Raw genomic sequence first — 26264 nt, forward strand, 5'->3', positions numbered from 1 at the left:
CGTTCTTTCCCAGCGTTGCGTACATGGCCCTCACGCGATCGCAAGCGCGGAAGCTTTCACAGGAACTTGATCTCGTTCCATGTAGTACGCCACCACCGGCAAAAGTGGCCGAGCTGCGTGACCTTGGCAGCGAGTCGAGCGAGCCTCGGACAGAAAACTCTCGGGATGGGTTACTCGAGCCGCCTGCAGCTGAAGCGGGTAGCGTCGTCTCCGTCGGCGGAGAAACCGAAGTGGCGCCGTTGGGCAAAGCGGGCAATACGCTCAAGCCTGTAGCTGAAAGTTGGTGTGAGCTGTCGAGGGTTGATCGAGCGACGCTCATTCGAGAGCAGCGTGAAGACATCACGATAAAAGCGGAAAGCGTAAAAGTGAGAGTAAAGAAAAAGAATGCTTCAGAGGAGGAAGGAGCAGAAATTCTGACTTCTAGCGATGTAAGCGAAAGGGGTTCAGAGGTGATGTTGGAACAGTTGAACCTGGAGCCAAGGTTAAGTCAAGTCCAGAAGGAGGACTTGAGGAGGATTGTTTCTGAGTTTAAAGACGTGTTTTCCAGCCGTCCCGGAAAAACGACGGTTATTAAGCACGACATCGAGCTAACATGTGAGGAACCAATCCGTAGTAAGCCATATCGATGCTCCCCTGTGCAGAAGCAGATCATGAAAGAGGAAATCGATAGAATGCTTGAGTTGGGAGTCATAATACCGGGTGAGAGTGACTTTACATCTCCTCTAATATTGGTTCAAGTGCCGGGAAAGGATCCTAGGCCATGCATCGATTATCGGCGCCTTAACGCCATAACTCGAGACCAGACCTATCCGATACCAAATCTAGAGGAAAGGGTGGAAACAGTGTCAAAGTCAAACTACATTTCCACGCTAGACCTCGTGCGAGGTTATTGGCAGGTCCCTCTTACCGAGCGTGCTAGCCGCTACGCCGCGTTCGTTTCTCCATTCGGAACGTATCGTCCCCTTATGCTGAGTTTCGGACTGAAAAATGCGCCTTATTGCTTTCCGGGTCTAATGGACCGCGTTCTTAATGGCCTGTCCGAGTTCGCACTGCCGTATCTCGACGATGTCGCCATCTTCTCGAACACCTGGGAAGAACACGTCGAACATTTACGAGTCGTGCTGAACAAGTTGAAAGAAGCAGGTCTTACAGCGAAACCTGCTAAATGTCACCTAGGATGCGGCGAGGTGTCTTACCTGAGACACGTTGTGGGGCGTGGCCAGCGTCGACCTTCAGAGATCAAGGTAGCCGCCGTCGTGAACTACCCACGACCAACCACCAAGTCTGAGATAAGGGCTTTCTTAGGGCTAGCGGGATACTATCAGCATTATGTGCAAAACTACTCTACCATTGCCAGCCCTCTAACTGACGCACTTCGAAAGTCGGAGCCAGTTAAAGTGACATGGGACTCGGAGAAAGAGAATGCGTTTTGCAAGCTTAAACAAGCCTTAAGCGAAAAACCCGTTCTCATGGCGCCTGACTTTTCCAAGGGCTTTATCATTCAGTGCGACGCGAGTGATCGCGGAATGGGAGCTATATTGTGCCAGGAAGATGACACTGGTCACGAAAGACCAGTTTTGTATTTAAGCCGAAAACTGAGCTGCAGGGAAGAGGCATAGTACCTCTGAAAAGGAATGTGCCTGCCTCGTGTGGGCCGTTCAAAAGCTGGCCTGTTACGTCTCCGGTTCCAAGTTTGTGGTCGAAACGGACCACTGTCCTCTTACCTGGTTGAATAACATGTCCAAAAGCGGCCGGTTATTAAGGTGGAGCATGATACTCCAACAGCACAACTTGAACGTTCGTTACAAGAAAGGAAAGCTAAACGCGAACGCAGACGCACTGAGTCGCGCGTTCTAATCAGTGCCGTCTTCGGCTATCCTTTCGGTTTTCGCAGGCAAATTGGGGCAAAATTTTGTCCTCATTGCGGCCTCAGCTGAGCGCTTCCGTCCTGAGTGATCTCAAGGGGCCAACGTTATTTTGAATTCTGTTTCATTGCGTTTGTTACACGTGTAATATTTTGAGTTCTGCTTTTAAGAGTTTTGGTGTCCCACATGTGCCTCTTGATATAGAGGGAACGAAATTTCGACAGAAACGTAGTTAGGAATGTATTATTCTATTTAGGTCTGGTGTTCTGTCGGGTGACCGAGGGCACTTGCTTGTGTCGTGTGTTGTCTGTTGTCGGACCGTTCTTGACAAGTTGCAGAACGATCAACAAGTGCTGATACGAAAGATCGTCAGAAGAGACGAGCAAAGCAAGTCGACACATCATGGCGACAAGCCACTGGAGCCGGGATCCGGCCTGGCGACTGGGATCTGTTCACGGAACGAAGCGTGGAGCCAAATGTCCCCATGGCCCTGGAGGTGAACCTGGATGGACCTGGCGAACGAGCGCGCCCGGCATCCGAGCCACGAGGAAGCAGCTCGTCTTTCCGGCGCATTGTCTGGCGGCGGGAGTGCTGTTATGCCAGGGCTCCCAACCCAAACTTCCTTGCTTCGACAAGGAATTCAAGCTGGTAAAACGTCTGACGCAACCAGCGTCGACACCCGCTGATGCAACGAAGCGGGAGTCTTACGCAATCCCCGGCAACTCCGGCGATGAGGCTGACGCAACCGACGGAAATCTCTCCCGCAACGTGCGGCAAGCCCTCCTCCCCGCGGATCCGGTTCGAGCCAGCGACCAACGGTGGTTCCTGATTGGAGGCTTCGCACTACTGGCTGATGCAAGCGATCGCCCAGGGCTATAAAAGAACCAAGCTGCGCGGAGAGAGAGAGACAGCGAGACAGCGAGACAGCGAACGAAGAAATCCCGGGTCGTCGTCGCACCGCTGTGCGAGCCCGATAAGCTGTCGGCCCCAGCGCCGAATATGTAAAGCCTCTGTATATATGTATATAAATTTGCCTTAACTCACCGTCGCCTTGATCGCTCCGTCTATCAGCTCTGCGCAGAAGCAGTCGCAAGCTGAGACACCCGTTTCCCAACAACGCGCACCACGAAACTTGCACGATTTGCGGACCCGTAGTGACAGAACGCGCGGAGCGCTAGGAATTTATGCTCGTGAGCGTTCAAACTATAGTTCAAACGACATTAACGGGCACCTCGGCACTTTATCCGTGGCACAGTTTTCATGTACGGTCATTTTCCACTGATCTATGTCGGTTTTGTAATCAAAACGCGCAACGAGAGCTTTGATGTGCGTGCAGGCTGTGGGCTTCCACGACCATTTAGACTTACCTTTACGAGACCGCTGTCTAGGTCGACGGCCGTTTAGCTCTGCGACTGACATGCCACCTTTTTTTGTTTCGCAAGAAATAAAACACGCCTCCGGACGTCCGGCGCTTCGTTTGCGTCAACACATTGCTTACCCTGCGCGGTGCCTCAAGCATGCAGTGTGGTCGGAGGGCGTTTTACGCGACACGCGGAGCGGCTTGGGGGGGGGGGGGGGGGGAGTATCGTAAGTTAATTTATTATCGGGAGTTCTACATCAACGACGATGATCTTCGACAATAAAGAAAAGAGCAGACGCCAACGCGGACAGCGTTAATAACATGGTTGCGCGCGTATCGCCCCCCGCCCCTTGCTTTCGATTGTCGTCATGCTCCAGAAAAATATATGGTGACTCCCATTTGCAGATTTCGAGCACTTCCGGTAGCAGATTTTTTTGGTCCATTCCGAGCAAGTCTGTTCCATTGGCAGATTGAGAGTGCTCCCTGTGTGTTTCATTGGCAGATCAGGAGCAGCTCCGCCGCCAGATTCACTCCACGGAGCAGCTCTCTCCACTCCGCGAAAAGCGGCGGATTCGACCGGAAGTCGCAAGCTCCCGCGCGTGCGCAGAGCGTCGCGTACCACGTGTGCGGTCCAATGAGCTTTCCGACCGTGCCCGTTATCTCCGCTCGTGCCCGTGAAGGCGAAAACGGTGCGAAATGCGAGGAAGGCTGGACGCTTGCGAAGCAAGTGTGCGCTCTAGCACCCCCTACCATATGCTCTGGCGAGAGCACGTGTGTTCTATTGACAGATTTCCTTCGGTTGCTCTCCGCCGGACTGGAGTGCTCCGGCGCAGAGTTCGTCGGCCACTCCGAACCCGTCAGTGGAATTCACCATTAGAGGTTCCGCTGCACTCTGGAGAAGCCGTTGGGGTTCCCCAAGGTCAGAAAGAAAAGGATAATTAGAACGCTACAATATGAAAAAAAAAGAATGCTATGCAGCCCGTTTGAAGAGAATGACCAAATCAATTAAGGAAGCAGTTGATGATGATGACGATTACGAAGACGACGACGATGATGATGATTTCGTTCTCATTGATCTGGAAGATGCGTTACTAGTTCTTCAAATGAGATTTCAGAGAATGTTTGGAATAACAACTAATGAGTAAACATAAAAAAAGACAAGAAAACAAACTACAGAGTACAGTAATTATTTACTTGTACATTCAAACCAGACACCTACATCGTTATCTTGTAGCGATATTAGAATAATGGACAATAAAGTGTAACGAATCGCTTATTTTTAAATTATTCATTAACACTGTCAGAAAAATATACAAGTAGGAATTTTAGTATGTATTTCATCTTTCCCTCGTATTCGATGCGTTATATCTCCACTATACTTGACTGACTGCTACACGACGCCTTAGCCTTGTATTGAAATGTAACGATATTTTATACATTTTACTTAACTGCATCAGTTTCATTTTTCCAGCCTAAATTATTTTATGGCGCTGCTCTTAGGCGCCTGTTCCGGCGCTGAGCGGCGTCGCCGTCGTCGTAACCGGCAGAGCGAACGAGGACGAAAAGAACGAAAGCGGAGCGCAGCGGAAGATGAAAGACGGCGTTAGCGAGGAGAGCGGGACGAGGAAGGAACGACAGTGGCGAAACGACAGTTTCCGCGGTGGCCGCCAGCGGCGCCACAGTAGCGCGCGCCGTCGTGCGTCGGCTATTGAACGCACCCACGCGCTCCGTCCGCTGTCTCCCAGTTAGCAAGGCAGTCGCGCTACGCTCCGCCTGCGGTGGTTGACGTGAAATACGCTGCACAAAATTGTCCGCGCCAGCCACGCTACTCACGGCGTTCTCTTTAAACGGTGTACCTATATGAAATAGTCTCAGGCCGATTCTTTCTGAACAATTATGAGCGACACAACCGGTGGAAGTGCGTCGTCTGCCGCTGCTGCTAAACGAGCTGCCTGAGCAGAGGCTCTACGCCGCCGATGCCAGAATCCAGTAGTGCGCGCCGCCGAAACAGAAGTATTTGCCTCGACTTATCGCAAAATCACAACACCAAAACATCTGCACTCAGAATTCGCATTAGGCAGTATCGTAATGATCGGTGAATTTTTCGGTTGAATATCTCTTATTGTACCATGCTGCTTCTTGCAATATTGCATTGTAATGTACGTGTACGTGTGTAATCTACGAAAACTTGCGGCAAAGTATCTAAAAGATAAATAATTTTGAAATCCAATATTGTTTCTAGTACACCCTCGCATTTTCTTATGCTTTTACAGTGCTGTTTGCAGGACCTCTTGCACGTAAGTTCGATGGGCTTTTCATAGTTCTGTACAACATGTGCATGCATACGATTCGTCGCTTCTTCGATTATCACGAAAAAATAATAATACCATTAGGAATGGTTTTGTAACGTACCAAAGTGTCCGATTTGCTCCAACAGCAATACAAACATAGTCGCTTCTTTGATCATTGTTTGGCGTATACAACGGCTCTGTTTACTGTTTGGTTTCAGCCATCAATCATTGAAGCACACGGTCCTGGGAGCCGGAAGGCATACTTTTCTTGCGTGTAAAAGTATCTTTATTTGATTATATAAGCAGCTTTTTACTAACACGGGTACAAAAATGATTCAGCTATGTTGCCCTTATTCACGCTCGACTACTCCTTTAAACAGAGGGCTTGGCTGTGTGCGTGCGCCAAAAGCTTTGCTTTTTAGAGCCGCAAAATTTGAGCGACAGCGCCGACGCATACGCTACTGCGTGTCACATGATCACACAGAAGTTTCAACGCATAAAACCCAATAATTTGGTTACGCTGAGCAAAATCAAAACATAACGCGCGAAGGGCACCAAGAAGCACAAACACACGCACTCAAGCTTACGCCGACATGCATGATTAAGGTTCGCAGTGCTAATAACAAAACAGAATGTTCGTCAACGCAGAACCATTTTCGATATAGCACCAAATCAGAAATTTCAGGAAAGATATCAGACGATAAACTTGGGAAGCCATTGCAGGTTTTCTGAGCCATTATGAAATATTCCACACACGAGACAAGGTGATCTGCAATCTTCTTGAATCGTGCTATCTGTATCCCACAGTATGAGTCGCAACTGTTTCCTTCACAACTACACTTCCCGTTTGTAAAAAAAAATAAATGAAAGATTCAATGTGTATCAACACGCCGGTACGTTTCTCGCTTTTCCATGCGGCCCCGAAACAGCAACGAAAATGTGTCGCTTCACGGTATACGACATAGTCGATCAACACTACGACTTTCATCAAATAACAATCACAATACCCTTCGTGTGAACGCGAAGGTTGCATACGTCTCGTAAAATGTTGTTTTATAGAGTGTTCATGAAGTCGCAGATCCGGTCTTTATTGGTATGTAACCACCAGTCTGGGTTCACTGTCATTACGGTACAGACAAAACACCATCGACGGTAGTAATATGTCTGCGGCCGGCAGTTTAAACGCTGGTGTTGTCAACGGTAGCAGGTATTTCTTTGTTGGAGACTGCAAAATAAAGAAAAGCGAGATGAGTTCGCATCAAAAAGTTCGTACAAGTGTCGGTTTATTTATTTATTTATTAGATGCGAAGTATCTTAAAGGGGCCGCTGCAACACTTTTCGAGCATGCTCAAAGAGCGCTGCCGATCGGTAGTCGAGGCTCCCGAGAACACGCGAGCCAAATATTATAGCGATGCGCACGGCCTGGAATTTACAATAAATTCTCAAAGTCAGCTGAAAATCGCTCCCTCTTCTCTCGACAAATGATGTATTAGTTCGCAAAATATGACGCGATTGTCGGCAGTTCCACCACTGGCTGATGTTATAATCACGATAACACCCTCATTATTACTTTCGTTGTTAATTTTCGAGTTCAATAAGTAGATAATATGTATGTTTATATTCTGTTATCGCGTTAAAAACACCGAACAAACATTAATATTAGCACTTCCGGTCTCACCGACAGCTCGTCTGCTCGTAGTTGCATGGTTCCGTTTTCTTCGCCATGCGCAGTGCCGAAAACGTGAATATTTCTATGCTTTTGACCATCGCCGGTTGCCTTTGAGAGTGGCAGCCGTTCGAGTGTTGCCTCGTCGGCTGAGAACTGCATCGTCGGCACGTTCTCACGACCGATCAAGGCAGGGGCGCAGCGTGTCTCCGATAACAATGCTGGCGTCCGGTAATGGCGGCGCTTCGGGGTCGTCTGCCAGTGCCGTCTTACGAGGCGGTGTATCGGAGTATGGGCCGAAACCGATCTCAGCTGTCATTCGTTCCAAACGAGCGCGCAGGTTTGCTTCCATGGTTGGCAGATCGATGAAAACACTACGGCGTTCGAGGTGCACACCCAACATTACCAAACCGACGCGCAGTTTTCAAGCACGCGCGATACACAGTGCGATCGGCTCCGCTCGACGAGAACGACGCAAGCCGACCGGAAGTGGCGGCACAGACCACGTGGTTGCGCCCAGACGTCAGAGAGAAAAAAACGAAGAAAAAAAGTCCGCCGGCGCTCTTGGGCGGAGCCTCGCTCCTCTGGGCTCCCTTCCTCGACTCGCTGCCTAGATTTCCGCGCGCTCGCGGCGTTGAGTTGAGGGAGAATGCTGCGGAACGTGATCTCTATAATTTGGTAACACCACTTAGACTTGACGGATCCGAAAAATTTTTGCGGCATATGACTCGTGAAGAGTGATACGTCAATAATGAGACTATTCCAATATAACTAAGAAAGGTGTTGCAGGGCCCCTTTAAGGCCGAGCTCAATCCGGTGGTGTGCGGCGTGACCACCCTTACTGCGCATGCGCATACCCTCTCCACTCACCCTCTCCCCTTCCCCTCTCCTCATTCCCTCACCCCTCTCCCCTTTCCCTCTCAACTTTCCCTCTCCCCTTCCCCTCTCCACTTCCCCCTTTCCACTATCCCTCTCCCATACCCCTCTCCCCTCACCCTTTCCACTCTTCCTCTGAAACGCGGGCTAGACATGCCGAAATTCTCCTGCGCAACGCCGCGATGAGCTCGAGCGCATGCGCGTCCCCTCCCCTTCTCTCTCCTCTCCTACGCTGCACCCCTCTCGCCCGCCTGTCGACCGCGTTCCCCGCTCGCCCTGTGAGAATTAACGGCCAGGCTAGATGGAAGATACGACGCGCGTAGCGTCCCTCTTCGCGTTCCACGACGCGAGGTCGGTAGCATGCCCAACGAACGCCAACGGAACGCGATCGTGCAAGTGCTCCGGCTTCGCATCGCCTCATGGTCCCCTTTAGCGGGAGATGGTGTAATTTTTTTTATTTATTTTTTTCTGTTATTTTATTTCTGTGTGTACGCATGCCGCGTTCGCCGCAAAAAAATGCTTTATTGAGTACTGTAGCCGTAAACCGTTGTACAGTGGTTATTCAATAAACGAGGGGGAATTAGGCTTGACCAGCGATAAGCAGACAACGCCTAAATCTGTCAAACAGGTTTTCCATCCTACTACGCTCTTGCTCGTATTTCCACGTCGTCATTTTGATGTTTCTTAAGGGGCCTAAATGCAAGCTCTGCTTTAAGGCGTCGCCTTATTGAAAAGCGAATCTGTTAACGAATCTGTTGTTGAAGTTCTGATAGTGTATTATCTACGGAACTGTTTCATATTACAATTTAAAGCACGCTCTTGTTTCGGAATAGGACAGAGTACAGCTGAAGATTTATATCTTTGCATTTATTGTACCTTTTTCTCGTATCTTTCCCAAATTGAAGTGAAACTTTCGCGCTGCCATATCGCTAGTATACTTTTTGTTTCTTTAATTGTTTGACTAATTTCGTATCGCGCATTATACATTAATGTGAAAACTTAATCAATTGTATGTCGTTTTCAGGAATTGCACGAATTCTTGTACGCTCGCACTTCTTTGTGTTCTTTTTGCTGGGATGCGGGATCACTACAGCTGCGTTCAAGTAGCACGTTAAGCTGTCTTTAAATCGAACAGCGTTTAAATCGCACGTTCTTTCCCGCCTCCCAACGCAGATCTCCCTTCTTTTTTTTTCTATGCACGAGTGCGCCAATAACGGAACAATGTATACATTCGTCGCAAAGTGTGTAAACTGAAACGGCAAATAACGCCCTGCCAATTCTTTTAGCCCGAGGCACCGACGCTCTTCAATCTGGCCGGACTCATGCGTACTTACGAAAACCTATACACGTGAAGCTTCGTGGCGTTCCTTTTCCATCCCACTTTACATAGCATCCACATGTTCGTGAGCGTACGCAGGAAACTCGTCCGCCATATTTTTTTGAAAGAATCTCGCCAACTGTCGAAACACGTCCGAAATAGTGGACGCACGTCGAAGGTTATTGCTCTCGCGACGTTCGGTGACCAAGCAGGTGAAAGAAAACTAGAGCTCCGAGAAAGGATCTGTGTTCTTTATTAAAACAACTTTGGTGTTCCTAACATAGATTTTCATTAGTGAGCCTATCCCGGTACTGTTGCTGTATTGCGTAATTTCTTCGTGGAGACCAGAGCCAGAAACGAGAGTCCTTATCGGGAAGTTCCTCATTTTGTATACGAAGTGTCGATCTTTTTGCTACGCAAACAGTTGAATAAATTTCGCTGCAAGCCTTCGCAAATAATTCACCGCATTTAGGAAACACTTCAGTCTTGTCCAGCCTCGCAGAAACGGAACACGAATTACAGACAGGCTGTGTTGTCGGAACACGTGTTACGAATTTCATCTGCCTGCAACTAAACACAATACTTCACGCCGCTTATAGTCTCCTAGAATATAGCAAACGAAGGTCGCTTCAGAGTGCTGGTCGAGACGGAAGAGGCGGTGCGTCCGCATTGACACCGGAGCACCCACCATTGCAGCATCGCAACGTGCCAATTTGTTCTATTTGTTCATTTTTTTTCCCGATCATTGACCGATCCTAAAAACATTTTCGAGAAGCATTGCGAGGAGCCGTTGAAGTTTCAACGCAATATAAACTACAGTGACACGTTACCTCGATAAGAGATGGGAGAGGTACTCACACAAGCAGAGTGTAGAACCAACGCTCTCTGTGCAGAACTGTGCTGGTGTGGATTCAGAAATCGATGCATACCGATCTGACCTGACCGAGCAGCCGCTTTGGTTCATGCTGGAAGAAAAGTAAGAAATCTTGTTACTGTAAGAATAGAAGTGTTAAAAAATGCATGCCTAATTGAAAGTTTCTCTCAGACAACATTGTTTTCGCATCCTAACGTTTTGCACTTTTAAGGACCAGCGGGCTAAGCTCAGCAATATTTTAAACATAAATGAAAAAACCTTTGGGCACGCTTAAGGTTTACCCTTAACCATATCGTTATCGGACCCCGTTCTCGTCGCCTTCTCATTCGCATGTCGTACTCCGCGTCTTGATGCATATCTCAACCGAGCCTTGAGAGATGCATAGTCTGTGCGCGTGACATTAACGAGTGTAAACTCCCTTGTGGTACCGTTTGCAAGCACATTTGCAATGTACTGAAGAAACCATAATCCATCACACTGCGTATCGAAGTATCTACTGCCTTTTTGTTAGGCGATATGCAGACATTCGTAGCTGCACAATTTGCTGCAGGACCCGCCACGGTGGTCTAGTGGTTATGGCGCTCGACTGCTGACCCGAAGGTCGCGGGATCGAATCCCGGCCGCGGCGGCTGCATTTTCGATGGAGGCGAAAATGTTTGAGGCCCGTGTACTTAGATTTAGGTGCACGTTAAAGAACCCCAGGTGGTCGAAATTTCCGGAGCCCTCCACTACGGCGTCTCTCATAATCATATCGTGGTTTTGGGACGTTAAAACCCAGATATTATTATTTTAATTTGCTGCAGAGTTTGCTGCAAAATTTTTAGTGGGTGCCCAACTTCAAACAATCCACTCGTTGCGATTCCACGCTACTGCCACGCCGTACTGCCTAGTGGCCGACGTGGCTTCTCGCCCGAACGCCTTTATAGGCTTTTTTTTCTGAACTTGTTCCAAGCACTGGCGCGTCTCTGTGGTAGAATACTTGACTATCACGCAGAATGTTTGTGTGATTCCAGCTCGAACCCAGACGTTTAATCTTCGCATCCATCACCGCGTTTCGCCCACGTATAACTACACCGATGCCGATGACATTGTATTCCATGGCAACTGGGGTCATCAATTCTACGGCGTTAAAAAATGAAGCTGTGTACTAAAATCTGAAGGGCAACGTATTGACTGCAACAGCGAGCATTACCGTTTATTTATTTATTTATTTATTTATTTATTTATTTATTTATTTATTTATTTATTTATTTATCAAATACCCACCGCGCCTTCATAGGAATTACAGTGGGGGGGGATACATAAAGTACATAATACAAAAATACAGATATAAAAATACAAAATCACTGTTGGGCTTGATAACGTCGAATGGTGTTCTAGAAGGTGCGCGGGTACATGGTGATGACTCACTCCGAGGAACTCCCAGGGGTCAGAACGAACAGCGCAGAGAGATTCCGGAAGTCTCACAGCGCTGACATGATGACCACAAGCAGTTGTGTCAGACGTCGCGCCTAATTGGTGCACAAGTTGCAACCGACGCGACGCCTTTGGTTTTAGGGAGTGATATAGTATTAGATTACATTGGCTTACTCTCTTAGATTCCAACACCTTAAGCGTGAATGTCAGTGTTATGAGGCGAAGCTTCATATGAGTTATTGATTTCGGGTGTGGAGGCGGTAGCGCCATCTTACGCGAAAACGCCGGCGCGGGCGAGGCTCCAGAAATGCGGCCCTTGACGGTGCACTGGTGACGCGCGTACTTTTATGCGCCGTTTAACCTTAACATATGCTCTTTCGATCGTGGCCTTATCGGCGGTCAGCCGCTTTTCATATGGTCTTTTATCGGGGTCACTTGTAATTTCACGTTGGAGCCTTTCATTGTTGTCCGGATATAAACTCATGACCGGGGTCGTTGCCTGTAGGAACTGAAGCGCTACTTACTAACAGCGAGGTAGCAAGCACTCGTCACAAAAGCTACTGCCTGTTTCGTGACCGCCTGGCTAGAAACTGTGCAGTCCATGAAGGTTCTTGAAAGCGCAAGACACACAAAATACACTAGAAGAACTAGACAAGACAATGGCTCATTTTTTTTTCTTCAAAGGCATCAGCAATAGGAAAACGCATGCGTGAAACAACAAACTGACAGTTGAAGAACAAGTATCACCTCAAAGATAAATAACCATAAGGAAAACAAAATAACAAAAGCTACCTTTTGCTCATTAGGTTCACAAAACTAAGGGGAAACAACTGTGGTGAAAAAACCCAGATCATAGCAAACGTGTGCGTCGCTGCCGCTGATCTATTCCCAGCGCCAAAGACTTATCGAGATAAGCCACTTCACTGTTTAGTAGGTTAATGGACGACTGGCTGACGCACGTGGGAATTTTTTGCTTTATATTTCTTTATAGCTTCCTTCCGTCTCTCTGTTTTTTTCTTTCTCTCTCTCTCCCTGTACTCGTTCTCATGTAGCCGCACAGTGGCACATAGCCGTTAAGATGATAGTTTTCTGCGATCGACTCAAAAGGAACAATTTCCTAAGCAGCGTCGCTGTTAAATAAAAACTGGGGGACCATCAAGCATCGCCTTCAAGAGTTCAACGCCATAGCGATTTCCTCACGCACTTACACACACAGACTCACACCTCACCCCCCCATACCCCACACGCAAACACAAAATCGCCTTCCAAATCGCTAGCCTTCTCGGTAGAGACCTAAACTGCACCGAAAGAAAGCCAAAGTGCAAACGCCCTCCTGCTCGTATTAAATGCGAAGCATTTCTTAGCGAACTTCTGCGACTTTGAGCGTATCTATCTATCTATCTATCTATCTATCTATCTATCTATCTATCTATCTATCTATCTATCTATCTATCTATCTATCTATCTATCTATCTATCTATCTATCTATCTATCTATCTATCTATCTATCTAGCCGCCTACGACTTTGTGCTCTCCCGGCCGTTTCGTTAATCGGATGTATACCAAAATTGGTGTGTCATAACATGGCCTTAATACGAACATAAATGACCGGTCATATCATGGAAATCCTGACACGCATGTCATGAACAGCATGATTTACATTCCACGGCCTTTGGGCTCCCTGGCCGTTCCTTTAATCGGATGTATACCAAAATTGGTGTGTCATAACATGGCCTTATCGCGAACATAAATGACAGGTCATATAATGAAAATCATGACACGCATGTCATGAACAGCATGATTTACAATCTACGGCCTTTGGGCTCTTGCGGCCGTTCCGTTAACTTCATATATACCAAAATTGGTACGGCGTGACAAGAGTTCATGACCAACGTAATGACAGGTCCTAACATGCAAATCATGACGCGCATGTCATGTGCAGCATGATTTACATGACATGGTCTCGGGGCGCTCGCGGTCGTTTAAATGAAGGGATACATACGAAAACTGGTATGACGAGACATTTCTGTATGGCGAACATAACTGACACGTGGTAACATGAAAATCATGATATGCATGTCATGTATGACATGATTTACATGCCACGCTTATGGCGCACTGGCGGCCGTTTCGCTAGATTGATATACTCCAAAATTGGTATTGTGCGATGTGACTTTATAAAGAACATGAATAACAGGTGGTAGCACGAAAACCATGACATCCATGACATGTATGTCATGATTTACATGCCACGTTCATGGTGCATTCGCGTCCGTTTCGCTTGCGTGATATACACCAAAATTAGTGTTACGTGACACGACTGTACGACGAACGTAAGTGAGACGTGATAACATGAAAATCATGACATGCAAGTCATGTACGACATGATTTACATGCCACGCTAATGATGCGCTAGCGGCAGTTTCAGTAGATTGATATACACCAAAATTGGTATTGTGCGATGTGACTGTATGAAAAATATGAATGACAGTTGGTAAGATGAAAACCATGACATGCATGTCATGTATGTCATGATTTACATGCCACGCTCATGGTGCATTCACGTCCGTTTCGCTTGCGTGATATACACCAAAATTGGTGTTACGCGACACGACTGTATGACGAACGTAGACGTGGTAACATAAAAATCATGACATGCAAGTCATGTACGACCTGATTTACATGCCACGCTCATGATGCGCTAGCGGCAGTTTCACTAGATTGATATACACCAAAATTGGTATTGCGCGATGTGACTGTATGAAGAACATGAATGACAGTTGGTAAGATGAAAACCATGACATGCATGTCATGTATGTCATGATTTAATTGCCACGCTCATGGTGCATTCGCGGCCGCTTCGCAAGCTCGATGTACACCAAAATTGCTATTGCGCGAAGCGACTGTACGACGACGGCAAATGAGACGTGGTAACATGAAAATCATGACATGCATGACATGCACGACATGATTTACATGTCATGCTCATGACGCACTCGTGCCGTTTCGTTTGCTTGACACACTAAAATTGGTATTGCGCGACGCGACTACATGACGAACGTAAATGAGGGGTAGTAACATGGAAATAATGACATGCAGGTTATGTATGTCATGATTTACATGCCGCGCTCATTGTGCATTCCCGGCCGTTTCGCTAGCTTGGTATACACCAAAATTGGTATTGCGCGACGCCACTGTATGACGAACGTAAATGAAAGGTGGCAACATGATAATCATGACATGCATGAAATGTACGTCATGATTTACATGCCATGCTCATGGCGCACTCGTGGCCGTTTCGCTAGACTGATATGCACCAAAATTGGTATTGCGCGATGTGACTGTATGAAGAACATGAATAACAGGTGGTAACATGAAAACTATGACATGCATGCCATATATGTCAGGACTTACATGTCACGCTCATGGTGCAATCGCGGCCGTTTCGATAGCTTGATATACGCCAAAACTGGTATTGCGCGATGTGACTGTATGATGAACGTTAGTGACAGGTGGTAACATGAAAAACCATAATATCCATGTCATGTATGGCATGATTTACATGCTCTACTCATGGTGCACTGGCGGCCATTTTGCTCCTTTGATATACACCAAAATTGGTATTGCGCAATGTGACTGTATGACGAACATAAATGAGAGGTCTTAACATGCGAATCATGTTATGCATGTCATGTACGGTATGATTTACATGCCACTGTCATGGTGCGCTTCCGGCCGTTTTGTTAACGTGATAATATACCAATTTGGTATGGCATGACACGAGTGCGTGATGAACATAAACGACAGGTCATGCATTTATATACCAGAATATGCGTTTCATTGGCATGGTGTACACTAGATTTTGCATGCATGCGTGCATGGCAAACATGCGATATATGTTGGACTAGATGCCATGGCATAAATGATTTCATTTGGCTCAAAGACAAACAAGGCGATGTATGAAGCTTTGTTGGCTGCTTCGCATTACATCGATTCCCACAGTGCGTGGGATTTGCCGAATTTTTTTCTTTGCCATGTATTATTAGCCTTTAGATTTTACAACATCATATCCGTGAAAATGCGACAGTGGAGCCGTGGTGGACCCCGGCATAAAAACTTTCGTGTTAAAAATCATCTGTGAAAAAAATACACGGGAGGGCGCTGCAGTGAAAAAGAAAACATCTGTGAAAAAAAATACACGACAAGGCGCTGCAGTGAAAGTGGGTATATATATATAAGTGGGTATTTCGCCCACGAAAGGCAACGTCGACGCATATAGCGAGGTACCACCAGGGGGATGTGCATAGACTTTGTCTTTGCCAACTTGAGGCTAGATCCGATTGAAGAACCATTGTCTCTGCATTTCACGGACCACAAAGCAGTAATGAAGGGAAAATGGAATCCACAACTCAACACGACATAACAGTTATGACCAATAAACATTTTATATATATGTCACTCATTTACATGCGCGAGTGGGCAATGTCACGGGAGATTCAGGGTTACCGAACGATCCCCAGTGCTTCGCCCACTCATCATCATTCGCTTTGTGGATACGCGGGATGTTTTTTTTTTATTTCCATCTACCTCTAATTTTCGCTCCCGGCCAACGCTGCTTTTTCGCTCACAACCAAAGACACCGGCGCCGACGCCGCCGACACCGTAATTTGTGCGAAACGAGCTCTTTAGCGCTTTCGCGCTAAAAACTCGCAGGGTCTTTTGTGTACTCACCTAAGACGACTGGAAAGCGAAAGCCATTTTCTTTTTCTCCTCAGTCGATGTGTTGTTCCTCCCTTGCCACCCTCTGAAAGCTTTATGCGCCTAACGCGGTTTTGTATTGCCTCCAGGATCAGAGGCACCTCACCTGGTTTTGCAGTGCTTCCGTGATCGGCCCACCGTCGCCCAAGCTACGATGCCAAGTGATGACGTCATCATGTAACGGCAAGTAACGCCACTGTGACTCCATGATTGCGTCATAGTAAAGTCTTATGGTGAGGTTATCACGTGATAATGATTTTTATGCATCAGTCGTGTTGACGCCGCAGACGCAGTGCGCCGTTCAATTTTCGCGTTTGATGGGGCATCTAAGGCTTTCGCCCTAATAAAGTGAGGCAATATGGTATTGTCGCTTCGTGTGATGGCCTTGGAAAATACGCACCACAATGAAATCCTCAGATGACAATGTATGCGAACACGCAGGCACGCACAGAATACCAAGGCTGTAGAAGCTTTGGTATTCTGGGCGTGATAGATATAGCCCTACACATACATGTCAGCTATCCATGGGCTCAAACTTACATTTGATGTTTTGGACTCGCATTTTTTACCTTACTACTTCCATATACGAGTGTAATTACGTAGAATGAAATATTATTCGATCGTAATCAAGAAAGTTATAGTCTGCCTAAATTTTTCATTATTCTATCACAATTACAGCATTATATACTGCAGCCCATAAAAGTAGTAACGCTTACTCGTCACGTACGCACGTAGTAACCTCTCCTAACCGTGAAATTCTAAGCAGTAACGGCACTACTTATTACCTGTAAAGAAAAACACGTTAGCGATAATAATATCTGGGGTTTATCTTCCCAATACCACGATATGAGAGACGCCGTAGTGTACGGCTCTGGAAATTTCGACCATCTGGGGTTCTTTAACGTGCACCTAAATCTAAGCACACGGGCCTCAAACATTTTTGCCTCGATCGAAAATGCAGCCGCCGCGGCCGGGATTCGATTCCGCGATCTTCGGGTCAGCAACCGAGCGCCATAACCACTCTACCACCGGGGCGGGGCAACACATTAGCGAAAAGTAGTGAATGTCTCAAGCACAGGTCGGCAAAAAATGTGGAGCTCACTCAGACTCACTCATGAAATATATTTTGCCTTTAGGGTTCACTCGGACTCAGACTCACCAAAATTTTCTCCATGCTGACTCACTGGGACTCAGACTCACTGAAATATTTCTCAACGGAACTCACTCGTACTCAAACTCACCAAAATATTGCTCGCTCGGACTCACTCAGACTCAGACCCTCGGCCCGATCTGAGTGTGTGTGAGTCGACTCCTGAGTCCTTTAGCGTATAATTAACCTTTTTTCGACCATACTGTCCATGCTCTTTAACATTAATATCATATATAAGTGCTGTTCTACTTGGCGCGTTTTGATCTCATACCTTCAAACACGAGTTATGAATGGTTACAATCCAGTAAGAACATTTTTTATCGAAAGAGATGAGTCACACGATATATTTTTCTCACGAACTAGCCGTGAAAGATTTTGCCAGAGGGAGGTCAAACCACACCCCCCCCCCTCTCACCCCCTCCGTAACTCACGCCTCTGATCAATAAATCGTGAGATGGCGTATGAACGCTAGTGCTTTATAGTATGTGTCAGTAGACGTGAGTATAAACGTGAGTCATCATAAGGCTTAGAGTAATGTCGGAGTTGAGTAGATATGACCATAGGTCGGCACAAAATTTTGGATCTCACTCAGACTCACTCACGAAATATATTTTACCCTTCGGGCTCACTCGGACTCAGAGTCACTCAAATATTTTTCTCAACCGGACTCACTCGGACTCAGACCCACGGAAATATTACTCAGCCTGACTCACTCAGACTCACGGCTCGATCTGAGTCTGAGTGAGTCGACTCATGAGTGAGTTTGCCGAACTATCGTCTCAAGGGGATTGTAAATGCTGCAGTTACTACTTTTTTTGCAACCTTTTTAATAAAAGCGTATATCGCTGACGGTGTGTCCGTCGCGCTTTGTATATATTTCTTGGAGCGAAACGTACTATACGATGACTATGGGTTCTCTGAAGATCCTCTAAACCTACAAGAGCGAGACGCGCATGCGCCGTCGACGTACAACAACTTTGTCGTAACTTTAGGCAACTGCACTGTTTCGGGACGACGCCGTCACGCCCGCAGTTCGGAAACGAAGGCGCTGTCGTTTCAAGCAATGGGATTGCAGAGAAACTTTCGTCCTTTCATGATATAAATATCTAGATTGACCAAAGGTGCGGAAGAGCTTGAGTGACGTCACAAAATATGATTGAGAATAAATATGTCAATTTTAGACAGTTTTGCCAACTTTGAGTACTCGACATCAGCATGAGCGTTAGTGAAACCGGCAAAGAAAGTATTTAAACGAGAAATATCAAGAAATTGCCTACCTCTCAGGTATGTCGACCCAGAGGGAATACTGCGGCCTTGGAACCATATACATTCTGAAGTAATTCTGTACAATGTCCGTGTATTCTTCCTTCTGCAGACCGCTTGGGAGAAGATCCATGCCCATTTTGGCGCATGCCTTTACGGATTCCGGAAAGTCCTTTTCAACATTGCTCACGCAGACTGGGCGCAGTGCCCACAGCGACATCCTCGCATCTTCTGCTCAGCCGAAGAATTAAGGAAAAATTGAATATTCTACGATTAAAACAGACATCGCGTATGTTCGAGAAAGTTATTAATAATTATTATCTGGCATGCTGTGTACTTGCCGCAATCAAAGCCATGAGTGAGACGTGGCTTGCTTTTCTTGCCTAGAAGGAGAACCAAAATAATTTATGTTTCAGGCTGCGGCAAGCAGTTGCGCGTACATTCAAGCTTAGTTGTTTACAGAGAAAGTTTCTGCGTCTCTTCACGTTAACGTTCCTCAACAGTTAACGGAGGTGTGCAAAAAAATTAATTGGTATACGTAAGCTATTTTGAAAGGCAAGAACAAGGATTCAATGGGGGCTAGTTGGTACTGCATCGTTCTTGTTCTGCGCTAGAAATGGAACAGGGGGACGTCTGTGTTCGCACGTCTGTGTCCCCGTGTCGTCCCCCTGTTCCATTTCTAGCGCAGAACAAGAACAATGAAAGGCAAGAATAGGACATCGAAGAACAACAAGCTTTTTAAGAGAGTTGAAAGTTGAAAGTTTTCTGTAGACCACTCCGGTTTATCTGGAGGGGGCGTATCACCGTCGAGAGCAGTCGCACCTCACTTCGGCTCCGCCAATTTTCGGCCCTCGCGCCGGTCCTTTCGACCCTATCCGGATAATTTCTTCACGGGTGGCTGGAGCACATTGTCTGGATTTCTTCGACACCCACTTTTTGCGAAACTCGCCCGGGGTGGCCCGGGAGAGCTTTCGAAAGCCTTCGACCACGCCGTGCACCGACCTAGGCCTCTTAGGCTTAGCTCGAGTGCGGCCGCCTGCACATCAGCTGACAGACGGAGCGACCGCCCGGCCGCCCGCCGCTGCCTCGTCGCCCATCTCCTAGCTGTCCACCGCTATGGAGTATATTGTCGAAGGACAGGACGTGTCCCCCGAGGAACTCTCGGACGAATCCTGGCAGTCGCCAGGCCTCCGCGCCCAAGAGCAACGCCGCGCAGCCTTGCGCCTTGCCACCGCCGCAGCTAAGCCCACCACCACGCCGGCTTCTCTGCCTTCGTCGAAGCGGGTAAATGCATCGCCTCCGTAGCACCGCCGCCGCGCTCCGCTCCCTCGTCTCCCGGCGGACACGATTCACATCGTCGGCCGCCCAAAAAGCCCCGTAGAACTCACCAAGCTCCAGCCTTGGCACTTGTACACCGCCTTGCTGCAAGCAGCGTGCCTGCAAGGCCTCCCGCCCGCATCTCGCGACACGGTGCGGATCCACCCCGTCAACAACACTTTTACGCTCAGCGTCGCGGACTCGGCTCGTGCTCAAGCATACCTCCGCATCACCTCCCTCACGGTTTCCGGCAACACTTTCACCGTCCACCTTTACGCCCCACCGCCAGACGATGCCCTCAGGGGCATACTGTACCACGCCTTCGACGACTTCACGGACCAAGCCATCCTTGAAGACCTTCAGGCAAGCAATCCTACCCTCTCTGTTGTGGGCGGCCGCCGCATGGGCAAGGCCCCTCACATCTTGGTCACCCTCATGGAGCCGAAACTACCGCGGTGGATCTTCTACCACGGTGTCCAGCTTCGCCTCCTTCCGTTCCGCAACAAGGTGGAAGCCTGCTACAATTGCCGCTCGACCGGCCACCGGACCGACGTGTGCCCCAAGCCGCGGCAGGAGCGGTGCCATCGGTGCGGCGCTGCTCACCCCACACCGCCCGAAGGATCGCCACCCACTTGCAACCCCCGCTGCATCGTCTGCAATGGGAACCACTCCACGTACAGTTCCAACTGTAAACACCGCTACGTGCAGCGCCCTCAACGCCAGAAGGCCCCGGCACCTGACACACACCCCTCGCCACAACAGCCTGTTCCGCCCGCAGCGGCAGTGCGCTCTTCCCAGCAAGCAGCAAGTGGTCCCTCACCAGCTCCACCGCCCAAGTCGGTTACTGCCTCTCCGCCCCCCGTACCAGCGGTGCCTAAACCCGCATCACAGCCCATGAATTCGACATGGCCCCGCGGCGCCCCCGGCTTGCCCTCGGAGCCGCAGGTTGTTGCACTGCAGCAAGAAAACGCCTCCCTCCGACAGCAGGTCACTGCACAAAGCGCTCAAATTGCAGCTCAGAAGACCCAAATTGATTCCCTCCAAGCGAAACTGCAAGCTCTTGAAGAGAAGCTGGAATCAGCCATCACAGTGAAATCCTCTCTGCCCTCTACCATTTGCTCCTCCTCCGACATGGACGTTCAGACTCCCGAAGGATGCACTGGCAAGCGCCGTCGACCCAACACTCCCCTTGAATCTCTTCACCTTTCTGAAGAGGTCCAGGTATCCATCAAGACGGCCTTGGTGGATCTTGAAAAGCGGTTGGATAGCCGCTTCAACTCCGTCCACCAGCTTCTCACTGCACAGCACGAAGCTCTAAATTCCCTGCGCACAGACTTCGCCGCCTACCCCCCCGCCACGTCCTTCCAATCTCTACAGTCAACAGTTGATAGCCTACAAACTGCCATACTTGGAAGCATCCGAGCAAAGCCACCCCTCCATGCCCGCACCACCACCTCCTCCGGCGCCGCCCGAACCTCGCAAACACCGGCCGAGGCAACATCTTCCGCTGTTAAAAATGGCTGACCGATCCATCGTCACCATTTGGCAGTGGAACTGCCGTGGTTTCGTCCCAAGCGTAACCACCTCCTTCTCCACCTACAACAACTAGACCCCTCGGACGCGCCTGATATCATCGTACTACAGGAAACTCACGCCGACGTCTCCCTCTCGGGTTACGTCGCCTACAACCAAGTAACTCACCATCCTCTGCCCCATCCCGTGACGGCCGTCCTCACCCGGCGGACGCTCGCTGTCAATCGACACGATCTGCCCTTCCCTGCAGTCCATCACGTCTTTCTCGAGATACTACCTCAGCAACGTGAACAGCCCTCTCTGTTTATTCTCAACGTGTACAACCCCCCTCGCTCCACTGAAGATGCGTCTCTCCTAGCCTTGCTCCGTGCCGCTGCAGCGAAAGCAGCCAAATCACCCCTTCTTATTCTCGGCGACTTCAACGTCAAGCATCCGGACTGGGGTTACTCGAAGGCAGATGGCCCCGGAAGGAGGCTGTGGCAGCTCGCTCACGACCTCAACCTTTCCCTGCTCACCGACCCCACGCAACCAACGCGCATCGGCAACAGTGTGTGCCGCGATACCACCCCGGACCTCAGCTTCTGCCGCAGCGTGCGCGACGCGCGCTGGTCTAACACGCATCAGTCCCTCGGCAGTGACCACTATGTCCTCACCATTCAAGTTCTCACCTCCCCCAGCAAGCCGCGCCCACACACGGCCCGCTATACAGACTGGGACGCTTTCCGAGAACGCCGGTTGCACTCCGCCACTTCCAACATCGAGGACCTCTCAACGTGGACCGACCAGCTGCTAGCGGACCTCGACGCAGTCACCGCCTCGATCCCCACCACGGAGGACCATCCGGCAACTGACGCCCGTCTTGCCCACCTGTGGGCCGCCCGCACCGGCCTTTGCAACCGTTGGCAGAAGCAACGTCACAACCGTCGCTTACGCCGCCGCATCGCGCACCTCGATCGTACGATCGAGCAACACACCACCGCGCTCGCCCGCCAACAGTGGGAGCAGCTCTGCTCGGGTCTCTCTGGTCAGTTGGGCTGCAAACAGTCCTGGCATCTCCTCCGCCACCTCCTCGACCCTGCTTCCGCCAAGTCGGTCGCTCGGCAGCAGTTACAACGAGTGGTCCGGGCTTACCCCGGCGACACTCCGTCGCTGATGGCAGACCTGTCCGCCAAATACCTTCAGCTTCTGCCTCCTGGCACACCTCCTCCCCCTCTCGCGTCCTACTCTGGGGCCCCCAACCCAGTACTGGACGCCGATATCGCGGAAGCGGAGGTCTACGCGGCATTACAGAAGCTCCGCACCAATTCCGCCCCCGGCCCAGATCGCATCCCCAACAAGCTCCTCCGAAACCTCGACGCCCCTTCGGTTGCTACCCTCACTTCGTTCCTCAACAAGTGCTGGCGCTCCGGCAACCTCCCCCAATCATGGAAACACGCTCGCGTGGCTTTCATCCCCAAGCCGGGCCAGAAACTCACAATCGAGAATCTCAGGCCCATTTCACTCACCTCGTGCGTCGGCAAGCTTCTAGAACATGTCGTTCTCGCTCGCTTGCAAACGTACACGGACGCACACCATCTCCTTCCCCACACCATGCTTGGTTTCCGCCCCCACCTATCCACGCAAGATGTCCTCTTACAACTCCACCATGATCTCCTCGACCCACCCACATTTTCAGACACAAAGGCTCTCCTTAGCCTGGACCTTCACAAGGCGTTCGACCACGTCTCCCATTCGGCTATCCTTGCCGAACTCGCAGCCCTCAACCCCGGCACCCGCACCTACAACTACATTCGCGAGTTCCTCACCGCCCGCACGGCCGAAATCATCATAGGGGACCTCCCGTCTCCCACGTACGAGCTTGGCCCTCGTGGCACCCCTCAGGGCGCCGTCTTGTCGCCTTTTCTATTCAATCTTGCCCTCCGCTCGCTTCCTGGCAAGCTGGACCGTATCCCCGGTCTTAAACACACCCTGTACGCGGACGATATTGCTCTCTGGGTCACGTCGGGCTCTGACGGCCATATCGAGCAGACGTTGCAACGCGCAACCGACGTCGTCACGTCCCACGTGCACGCGGCCGGTCTTACTTGCTCAGCGGCCAAATCGGCCCTTCTTCTCATGCGGCCTCCCGACCGGCGTCGCTACAAAACTCCCCACCCCACCATCACGGTTCATGCCAACTCTACTCCTGTCCCCGTCGTTTCGCATCTCCGCGTGCTCGGGCTGATCCTACAGTCCAACCGCCATAATACACACACCATAGAGAAGCTCTCGCTCTCGGTGCAGCAGACCGCACGTATGCTCGCCCGTGTCCGTGCGCGGCGTGAGGGCATGCGAGAACACGATCTGCTTCGCCTTGTCGACGCTTTCGTCGTTTCCCGCCTCACGTACGGCCTTCCTTATACACGTCTCCTAAAATCGGAACGCGATAAAATTGACGTCCTCATCAGCCGGGCATACAAGACTGCCCTCGGCCTTCCCCCCAACACGTCCACCGATCGTCTTCTCCGTTTGGGTGTACACAACACGCTCGACGAGTTGATTGAGGCTCACCGCTCCGCTCAAGTGCAACGCCTTTACCGTTCGCCGACTGGTCGCCACATCCTTTCCTCCATCGGCCACGACACCTCCTCCCACCCTCCGGATCTGGTCTCATTACCCCATGCTATTCGAGCGGCGTTCTACATCAAGCCGCTACCTAAGAATATGCTGGCGGGCCACCACGACGCTCGCCGCCAAGCCCGTGCCGCCATGCTTCAAGCAAAGTACGCCGACCACCCGGCCGTCGCCTACGTAGATGCGGCCCGATACAATGCACGCAGGGACGCCTTCGTAGTCGTTTCCGTGTCGCCCTCCTCAGCTCCTTTGGGGCCGACCATCACGGCTGGCACCGTCAGAACGCCTTACGCCGTCGAGGCGGAGGAAGTGGCCATTGCTTTGGCCGCGACCTCGGCTGACGCAAGCGTCATAATCAGCGACTCCAAACAAGCCATCTCCAATTTCGCGCGAGGTCTCGTCTCGCCTACCACCTTACGGCTACTTCGGCCCCTACTGCAGCAAGACGAGCAGTGCCGCATAGAACTGATCTGGGTCCCCGCCCACTCGGGTCACCCCGGCAACGAGACAGCTCACCAACGCGCTCGAGGATTCGTCGACCGAGCGGTGGGCCACTCAGAGTCGGACGCCCTGGTGCCAGAGCCCCTGGTCACCTACCACGACATCACTCAGCACTATCGCCTCGAGCGATATTTCTATTCACATCCTCACAACAGCCTTCCCAAGCGGTCCGAGATCGCCTGGCGTCGCCTACAGACCCGCACCTTCCCGTGCCCCCTCGTATTTTCATACATGCACCCAGGTGCCATCGATCCACGCTGCTGCCTGTGCGGCAACGTTGCCTCGTTGAACCACATCCTCTGGGGCTGCCCGGAGGATCCCCCGCCCGCCGACCTCCTTTGCTCACCCCCCACCGAGGAACAATGGGAGGCCCTTCTCTCCAGCAACGACAGAGACATCCAGACACGGGTCCTGAAACGAGCGGAAGAAGTCATCGAGAAGCACAACCTGGCAGCCTTCGTGGCTTAGCCTCCCTTACCCCTCACCCCTTCGACCAATAAAGTTGTTACTCACTCCGGTTTATCTCTACTCTCTGCACGATGGCCCGAGCGCACGCGTGCACATACCGTACACACATACACTTCTCGCACTGCATACAGCGCATGCATTTCGAGGTGCTTGGAGACTGGTCAAAGAACCTCACAACCAGTTATTTCGCTTAAAGCAAAAACGCCTTACTTATGTTTATTGAAATGCCTTAGATCAAAGCAAATATATCCTCATTGGTTCAAATGGGCAGTGAACAATACAAAGTTCGCTGCATTATCGTAACGAACGCGTGGGCTTAAAGTTTCGCACGAGTTAGCTATATTACGCCAGGTATATTACGACAATGTGTGCTCCGAATTTGACTCCCTGGCTTGTTCACTCTCCTTAGGAGACCATTAAGGCGTCTTATTTATAATACTCGGTGTAAGCACATAAATTTCATCATAATTAGAGCTACAATAAGTGAAAAATTATTGCGCGCAACTGTATATTCCAAGGCTGAACAGTATTCCCTGACTATAGCCGACAAGATATTCAATTCTCTTTTCACGCTATTCGATTTTCTATTCGATTCGGCCTCTAGAAGTGCTATTTCCACTGCTCTGCGATATCACATACCCACGGTCACCATTCCGTACCCACGACGTGAACGATTGCTCCGATAGTGAGAAAAGGGGCAACTGCTACGTTTCTCGCAAAGGCCTAAATTCCTCCCAGCTTACAACAGAGCACGCAAAGTACGGTGGTGCCTTTTCGCGTCGCGTCGGCTTGATAAAGCCACGAATAACACAAAATGTTTGTTGTGATTGCGCGACATGCAGGAACTCATGTGACTACACTAACGTGGGAACTTTCAAGAACTTGCTCAATAATGTGTAACTGAGAATATAATAGTTGTTGGAGTTTTAAGCCCCAAAACCACGATGTGATTATAAGGGGCGCCGTTGGGGAGGGCTCCAAAAATTTCAACCACC

The 26264-nt window shown here is 49.8% G+C and overlaps 1 protein-coding gene across 1 annotated transcript; it reads left to right on the forward strand.

Moving 5' to 3' along the window:
* The first annotated feature begins 19953 nt into the window (after nucleotides 1-19953).
* Nucleotides 19954-25269, forward strand: LOC119385523 (uncharacterized). Its single transcript, XM_037652942.1, has 3 exons — nucleotides 19954-20121; nucleotides 20230-21648; nucleotides 21730-25269. Exons 1-3 carry the CDS (start codon nucleotides 19954-19956, stop codon nucleotides 25267-25269), a joined length of 5127 nt encoding a protein of 1708 aa, XP_037508870.1.
* Nucleotides 25270-26264: the final 995 nt, after the last annotated feature.

The sequence above is a fragment of the Rhipicephalus sanguineus genome, chromosome 3 (assembly GCF_013339695.2).
Source record: "Rhipicephalus sanguineus isolate Rsan-2018 chromosome 3, BIME_Rsan_1.4, whole genome shotgun sequence".
Taxonomy (NCBI): domain Eukaryota; kingdom Metazoa; phylum Arthropoda; class Arachnida; order Ixodida; family Ixodidae; genus Rhipicephalus; species Rhipicephalus sanguineus.